Here is an 8,664-nt window from a genome sequence, read left to right as displayed (position 1 = left end):
GAACAAGACCAAGACCAGGCTAGTCTTGGTCTTGGTCTTGTTCTTGCAAGCTTGGTCTTGGTCTTGGTCTTGCAGCTAAAAGGCAGTCTTGGTCTTGGTCTTGGTCTTGCTCTAGCCGGTCTTGTTCTTGGTCTTGGTCTTGCTGCAAGAGTCTTGCTGGTCTTGCTTTTTTGGTAGTAATAATTTGAACCAAACAATTTCGAATAAAATGTACATTGAAATAAATAAAGATGTAAAGAATGAAACTATATTTTTTGCTTTAAAATTTTAACAGAATGTAGAATGTAGTTTCAAACGGATACCAATTTTAACATTATACATTCACCTAATGACCTAATTATTTCTCTCTATATAAAGAGATTAGAGTATATTTTTATAATGGTAATGTTCATCAGTAGGAAAAACCTGCATTTACAACCCTTGTTGCAATTGCCGGCCTTCGGTTGTGTCACGTTGTGTTTTGCATGCTGTCGATACCTGCCGCCTGCCTTCAGACCACGTCTTGAGTCTGGATTATTGTTTATTGCCCCTGTTTTTTAATAAAATGTTAAAGAAAAAGAGCTTCTTAAAGGTGCCACAAATGGTCGGGGACCTTCAATTCACGGATTTTACGAAAAGGGATAAACGGTTTATAGTTGTTAACAGATAATGATCTGCTCCTTTCACTCGAACACTGTAGTATTTATCCTACGAGGGTCAAATTTAAGAACATAAATTAATTTTTTTTAAGAGAACACAAAAATCAAATATTTTTTACTCTATTTAATCATTATTTAATATAATTAACTTTTTTTATAAACTAACTAAAACATACTTTTTAGAAAATACGTACATATTTACCATACCTATTTATAGACCTAATACTATAACATAATAACTAAACCTAATGAGGAGTATAAACGCATAATTCTGTAATTTGTTATCTTGCAGTTCTTTAATTTTATTTAAACTACATTGCTCTCGTAACACGAGTTATTCGCACTTTTTATTTTCACATATTTTTGGATTGAATACCCATTATGACATTTAAAAAGTTGAAAATATTCGGATATGGGTAGTAAAAACTAGAATTTAAAACACACTGAAATGATGCGCATGCATTTCAAGTGCGGCACATACTATTTGTACTACTGGCCCTTTCTGGGGAAAACCTAGATTCTTCCAAATAGTTTCATCTATGAAATCAGTAAAATTCTTTACAAGTTTGTCATCCGGGATTTTCACAAATAATTCAACTTCCAACTTTCGTTGATTGTAAAAAATTAATCCAAAAAATAATTTTAAAAATTTCCCAGTAGCGGAATTTTTGTCATTATATTCAGAAGCAGAACTATTTTTTTTTTTTTTTTTTTTTTTTTTTTTTTTCGTCTTTAAAGAGGGGGGGTCTGGAATCTTCAAAAGACACCTCAGTCCAGAACGCCGCCTGACTGACCTTAGTGCAGGATTCATTCTTCGTAGTACCAGCGATAGTTCCCGAGGTGCTTTAAAACGCTCTCTCGTCGCCGAGGCTACGCCGAATGCCTACCTGCTAAACCAGACCCGCCTCTGTCATCCAGCGCTGCGAAAACGGAATGGCCGCTGCAAGGTCGACATCGCTTCCGAAGCACTTTACCTTCATTTATCCACAGACTGTAAGCAAGGAGGCCCTTCATTTTCCCCGTTCCCCCTTTTTTTGGTCCCAAGATTGGGTTTTTTTTTTTTGAGCTTCTTTCCCACAGTCTGTCTCATACACTATATCTCACTTATTCGCCTCTCGTCAAAACTTATTCCCTCTGCCTTCTACTCGCCATATATTTCACCCCTATCGTTGGTAAAGCTGTTTTTTCCTCCTCTTCTTTCTTCTTGATCACTACACGGATATAGTTGTGTATGCTAGTCCAACCAGTTTTATTTTCAATCATTCTCTCAATCATTCCTCGCACTGTCAAAAAATTCACACCTGTCTCTCTTTATTCTATTTCTTTCTACTATCCATCTGTTGCACTCTAGCATGGTATGTGTAACAGTGTCCGGGTGTCTGCAGTATAGACATTCGTCAGTGTCAGCCTTTCCAAACCTAGAGAGGTAGGCTCTAAAACACCCGTGTCCTGTGAGCACCTGCGTCAGGAAATAGTCCAGTCGCCTGTGACCACAGTCCATCCAATCCTTTAAGTTAGGAAGCAGCATCTTGGTCCTCTGTGCCACATGCTCCATGTTGTTCCATTCTTGCTGCCATCTTACAATTGACCTTTCTCTTTCCTGTCTTCTCTCGGCCATAGTAAGCTCAAGGTCTCTTCTCTCATACAGTTCTTTTCTTTCTACTACCAACACATGCAGCGGAACACATCCAGTGATGGCCCACAAGGCTGCGGCAGACACAGTCCTGTAGGCGCATGCCACTCGCAGCAGACTTGTTCTGTCCACTCGTGTAATGAGCCCCCTGTAGGCCCGTATCCCTACCGCCTCACTCCAGACTGGGGCTGCATAGAGGACGATCGACTGAACAACACCGTGCAAGGCCCTCCTCCTTTCGGATTTGGGTCCTCCAATGTTGGGCATCACCCTCCCCAACGCAGCCGCACTGTTTGCAGCCTTCCGGGTCACCACCTGCACGTGCTCCCCCCATTTTCCATTCTGGTGCATCGTCACTCCTAGGTACTTTACGTGTTTCTTGGGTGTTAGACACGCTCCTGCACATTGTAGCTCCACACTTTGCCTGTTCCTTTTCCCCTTCAGAATGATGGCCTCGGTCTTCTCTGCCGCGAGTTTCAGTCCATGCTGTGTCATCCATTTCTTCACGACGCCGCCTGCTTTCCGTACCCGGTATTTAAGATCTGGCTCGTCCCGCGCCACTACCAGCACAGCGAGATCGTCTGCAAATGCGAAGGGAGACGTACCCTCTCCATATTCACAGTTCAGAATCCCGTCATACGCTAGATTCCATAGCGTCGGGCCCAAGACAGATCCCTGCCTTTCTCCACCATAATTCTTCTCTCAGACAGATATTCCGCTACCACGTTCATCAGGTATCCAGGACACTCTCTCTTCTCCATTGCCTTCATTACCTCGTTCCACTGCAGCGTATTGAATGCATTCCTAACATCGAACAACAACAGGGCCGCCCAACGGTGTTCATCCCCTCTATTGCGCAATGCGTCGAATACACTCACGATTGCATCAATCGTGCTTCTCCCTTTACAGAAACCAAACTGCCTCGGGGACAAGCCTCCCGACCTCTCAATCATGCCATCGATACGTCCCCGCAGCATTCTTTCATACAGCTTACCGACGCACGGAAGAAGGCAGATGGGTCGATACTTTTCCCCAGCTTTGGGAAGCAGTACCAACTTCGATGTCCTCCAAGGCTCAGGAAAGGTCTGTGCTTCCAGCAGTGCATTCATGTGCTCCAGAAGCCACGCGGGCTCCGCCCGCCATAGACACCTCACCGCCTCAGGTGATATCTGATCCAAACCGGGGGACCTTCGCGTCTTAAGTGCGCCCAATGCCTCGACAAGTTCATCTATGGTAAAGGGTACAGCCCGCTCAGCTTCCTCGTCTCTCCGTACACCATGCCACCTGCCCGCGGGAAAGAGCTCTCGTGTTACCTCGAGCTTCTTATCCATAGGCATTTCATACGAGGGGTACGCATGGAACTTTTTCATGGCGATCCTGTATCCTTGACCCCAGACGTCCTCATCCAGTTTTTCACACAGTTCTCTCCAGTGCCTTCTCTTTTCTGCACGAATTTTCCTGTAGAGTTCCCTCTTCCGTAGGCGGTACTCCTCCTCGATCTCCTCGATGACATCAGGATCGACTCCTGCTCTGCCCCTTGCTCTCGTTAGCCTTCTTCTCATGACTATACATTCATTTCTTTGTGTCTCGATGTCCGCGTTCCACCAGTAGGACATCTTGTTTATATCTCGGCGACCCCTCCTGCTTCCCTCCATCGCTTCTTTAATTACCCTCTCAAGGTTTTCGACTGTCGGTAATTGACCCTGCATCATGCTAACTCTCCATTTGATCAGCTCCTCGTATACTTTCCAGTCATTTCCATCGCCGCCTCCGCCTCCCGACGTACCAGACGCGCGGACTGCGTTAGTAGTTCCCGCCCCGACTATCGAGAATCCGATGTACTGATGCTCCGTTCCGGTGTAGTCTGGTAAAACCTTCCAGCCTCTTGCTTTCGCCGCTATTCCTTGTGTCGCCATAGTCACGTCGATGTACGTACCTGTACCTCTCCTAACAAACGTAGGCGCCAGACCTGTGTTCAGTACTACTAGATCCAGAGTACCCACCCAGTCGGTCAGTATCCTGCCGCGAGTGTCGGTGATAGGAGATCCCCACTCCGCTGCTTTTGCATTAAAGTCTCCCAGCACTACGCATTCTCCTCCTGTGTTCCCCACTTCCTGCATGATCTCATCCATCTTCCTCTCATACTCACCCACTGTTATGTTCGGAGAAACATAACAGCAGACCAGCTGCATCTTCTCCATCCGGACGATCACGTATCCTTCCTTCGGTTTAATTTCATACACTCGCAGCTTTCTGTTGTAGATTCGTACCGCGGCCCTTCCTGTCGTATCCACAAACCATCCTCTTTTCTTAGCCGCTGTTGGGTTTGGCTCCGCCGTCACCAGCACGTCGATATTCTTTTCTACGGCGGCAGCCTCGGCGAGATAATGTGCTAATCTCGCCGTTCCCACGTTCGTTTGTAGTACTCTCAGCTCTCGGATCTTATTTCCTGTGTTCGCCATTTCTTAGACTCGGACTTCTTTCACGCTCTCTTTCATACTGTTTCCACTCGCGCGCTCTTCCTGGGACTAGTCCTTAGTGGTCCCTGCTTTCAACCAGTCGGTTGAACTTTGGACATCTTCTTGAATTCGCCACATGCCCGGTCACATCGCAGTTGAGACATCTGATTGTTTCTGTCTTGCATTCCGTCGCTATGTGACCCTCTTTGCCGCATCGGAAGCAACAGCCTCTTCTGTTCTGCCCTTTACAGTTCCATTGCTTGTGTCCAAAGGCTAGGCATCTCAAGCATCTTGGTATTTCTGTCCTTGCTTCTATGACCCGACAGGAGGTATACTCTACCCTAATTCTTCTCATTCTTAGGATCTTTTCGGCCGCGTCTTCGTCGACATCCATCACTGCACTCATCATCCCTCTTTCTCCAACCCGTGTCTCGGTCCAGGTTTTTACTATGTCACATGCCCGCTCTTTACCTGCTGCTTCCTCTGTGGCCTTTTGGATCACATCCTCCGTTGTGTTGGGTGGGATTTCTTGCATCAAGATTCTTCTCTTTACAACGCCCCCTTTTGCCACTGCTCTCGACACACATGTGCTACCAGAGAGGAGTTTCTTCACTTCCTCCGCCATTTCCCTTCCTCCTCCCAGTTCCAGTGATATTCCTTGATTTCTGGTCTGTCTGATCCTTTTTATGTCGATGGATTTTCTTCCTGTGAGGTTACTTTTCACTTCTGTCATAAGGTCCGCAAATGATTTTTCCTTGTTTTTGCTGATAAGTACTACTCCACATTGTTCTCTGGGCTTGGTGTTAATGTTTGCCCACCCTCTTCTGGATTTTTTGCCTAGGAGCGTGATCGTCACACCCCTTCCTCTTGCTGCCCACTCCAGGATTCTCCTCGATGTCTCGACTCCTAGTGATGTTGGCGTGTGGATTCCTACTCTTTCTCTTCCTAGCTCCTCCATCTTCTGTACCAGTTTCCTGCATGTCTTGAGGAACTTCACCGACTCGAGTTCTTCCTTCTTGTTTGGGAGAAGTTTGAATCCATATTTCTCCTTGTCAATCCACGTTCCATCTACATGAGCAGACATCGTGACTCTCACAGTTCCCAGGCCTCCATCCTCATCTACCTCCGCTGGAACACCTGGTAGGTCAGGAAACATACCTTTCACTGTTTCCATGGCTTTTTTGTCCTCGTCGTTGTTGGTAACAAATACTGCCACGTCTGCTGCTATATCAGAGATGTCCCCCTCTTTCACTTCAGTTCTTTGGAAGACTTCCTCCGGCCAGTCCTCATTTAAGAACTCTGTTATTTCCTCGTACTCGCATATTGCCATTTTTTCCGTGATGGCGTCCACCCTCCTTTTAATGGCTTCTGGGTTCTCTAGGTCCACTTGAACACCCATTGTTGCCATTTTCTTGAGTTTCAAGGGCTCCATGTTCGTCTGCACACCTCTGGATGTCGTGCAAACAGACTTCCTTGGAACCTCTTCTTTCTTCTTGCTTTCCTCTAGTTCCTCGGTATAATCGAACAACCGGTTTCTCAGGTTGTCGACCTCCTGCTTTATGGCAACCCTTGTATTTGGCACCTCAACCATGAGTTTTTCAAGGGCCGCTACACTATCCTGGAGGCGTTCCAACTTTGTTCTTGCATTACAGTTGGGTGTTTGCTCCTCTTCCTCCGATTCATCATCGGAACTGCTGTCAGAGCTGCTCGATTCCCCTTCTTCCCTTGCGTTTTCTTTCCTTTGACTCTTCGCTTTATTTTTTTCGTCCTTCTGTCTGTTCTCTTCTCCCTCTTTTTCTCTTCCTATTTTCTTTCTTTCTTCTTCTCTCTTGGTTTGCAGTTCCTCTCTTACTTCCCTTGTTTCCCTCTTACCTTCTCTTTCTTTTCCCTTGCTTCTGTTTGCGCTGGTTCTAGATCCGGGGTCTTCCTTTTCTTCCACTTCTCTTCTCCATCTTTTCTCCCCTTGATTCTCGTCCCTTTTTCCCCGCCTCTTCTGTTTTCTTTTTCGCCGCAGAAGCAGAACCTAAGTTTGACACATTACAATCGACAACCAGTTATTTTTTATTCAGGCCACAATGCTTTCACAGCATTGTGAATCCCTTTTCAAAATCTGTTATGATATTTTTTGTATTCATTTTAAATTTAACGACCTACATTTTCCCTCGATTATGCGAAAAGAATTGAAATAAGTGTCAGTATTTTTATTAGACAAAAAAAGCGAAAACTAGTGGTACATAAAACCCGTTTTTAATTGCATTTTTTTTAAATGGATTACCCTATCTATAATTACATATTTTTGTCTTACAAGTAATTTCAATTGTCCTTGAACTGTCGTCGTTTGAAAACTTGCCTTCTGGACACTTTGAAGGTTGAGAAAATGCAAACCGTTTGACTTAATGAAAACGACTTAAAAATATAACCAAAATATTATGTATTTTAAAAATTCGATATTGTTTAAAGTTTCTTACAATGTCAGTATATATTATTGAACTAAAAAAATAAAGTTAAATAATAAAAACCAATTTTTCTCAAAAAAGTGCAAGAGTCTTGCAGGTTGGTCTTGGTCTTGCGTGGTCTTGCAAGGTTCGGTCTTGTTCTTGCAAGCTTGGTCTTGGTCTTGGTCTTGCAACCAAAAGGCGGTCTTGGTCTTGGTCTTGCTGCAAGACCAAGACCAAGACCAGTCTCGCTCATCACTAATTTCCATTTTTGCCTTGCTCGATGCGTTCGACAATATCTTCCAGTCCGGTTACTCTACGAACTCCCTCATTCCTTAGTTTGTTTTTTAAGCTTATTCTAAGCATTGGTTTCTTCATTTTACGTTGGTTCCTTGTCAATTTTTCCGCTGATGTTTTTTTATGAGTTAAGAGTTCTGCTTTGTACGTGAGAACTACTTAAATATACTGGTTGCAAGCTTTTTTTATTTGATTATGACATTTGTTATAAAGACGGCTGGCTCTATTTCTTTTCAATGCAGCCCAACCTAAATTTACTCTTCTGAGTAGCTTACATATTATTTGGTATCTCGCGTTAATATTATTTCGTGCCCAAATAGACACATCTTTCCACAACTTCTAAGACCGATTTCTCGATCTCTATTAGCTCTTTGGGGACGATATTTGATGTTATTTTAGCTTTCCTCTAGTTTAGTACTGTCTGTATTACTTTTTGTAGTTGTAGCATAACTCTTGGAGTAACCTGAACCTGAATGGAAAATACGAAACCGTTTTTCTCGAGAAACGTCTTTCCTGATGTCAACCAATAGTTCGACGCTGTATTGTCAATATATTGTTGGCTGGTCTCATTGAGATGTCGCCCATGTAGAGGTGTACTCATCCAGGTGCACATCTTTTCTTGGCTAGAAAGGTGGTTACCCTAATAACACAAAACATTCCAGGAATGTTCCTAGAAGGTACACACAGGATATTGAAAACATTCCTGGAATGTCCCTAAAGCACACGAACGTCCCTGGAAAGTCCCAGGAAAGTGCTGTGTTAGCATTTTAAACATTCCTTGAATGTCTTGTTGGAACATTCCATGAATGTCTACGAATGTTCTTTGAACATTCACAGTATATTTTTTAGACTGAATGTCTTGTTGAAACATTCCATGAATGTCTTGAAACATTCCATGAATGTCTACGAATGTTCTTAGGACATTCAAAGTATATTTTTTAGACATTCTCTGAAATATATCGTCAGTGATCTGACAATACCTCCTATATGTTTTTTCATGAGTTTTGCAGGAGACGAAAAACATTTTTTAAGGTCACCTCCTGTTTTCATACGTAAGTTTTGACTTGTTTTGTAGTAAATAGATAGTTGAATTTACTACAAAACAAGTCAAAAAATATATAAAAACAGGAGGTGGCCCAATTCATCTCCCACAAAATTCATGAAAAAGCAGATAGGAGGTATTGTCACTTCACCGACAATAT

At 43.5% G+C, this 8,664-nt stretch overlaps 1 protein-coding gene across 1 annotated transcript; it reads right to left on the bottom strand.

The window, feature by feature from the left end:
- Positions 1–4,806: 4,806 nt before the first annotated feature.
- On the bottom strand, positions 4,807–8,075 carry LOC114330860 (uncharacterized). The gene is made up of 2 exons (XM_050657098.1): positions 7,893–8,075; positions 4,807–6,753 (listed from the first exon to the last, which is right to left on the bottom strand). Exons 1-2 carry the CDS (start codon positions 8,073–8,075, stop codon positions 4,807–4,809), a joined length of 2,130 nt encoding a protein of 709 aa, XP_050513055.1.
- Between the last annotated feature and the right edge of the window lie 589 nt (positions 8,076–8,664).

Source organism: Diabrotica virgifera, chromosome 7 (assembly GCF_917563875.1).
Source record: "Diabrotica virgifera virgifera chromosome 7, PGI_DIABVI_V3a".
Classification (NCBI taxonomy): domain Eukaryota; kingdom Metazoa; phylum Arthropoda; class Insecta; order Coleoptera; family Chrysomelidae; genus Diabrotica; species Diabrotica virgifera.
Note: the sequence above shows the minus strand (reverse complement) of the source record. Positions and strands in the feature narration are given on the sequence as shown.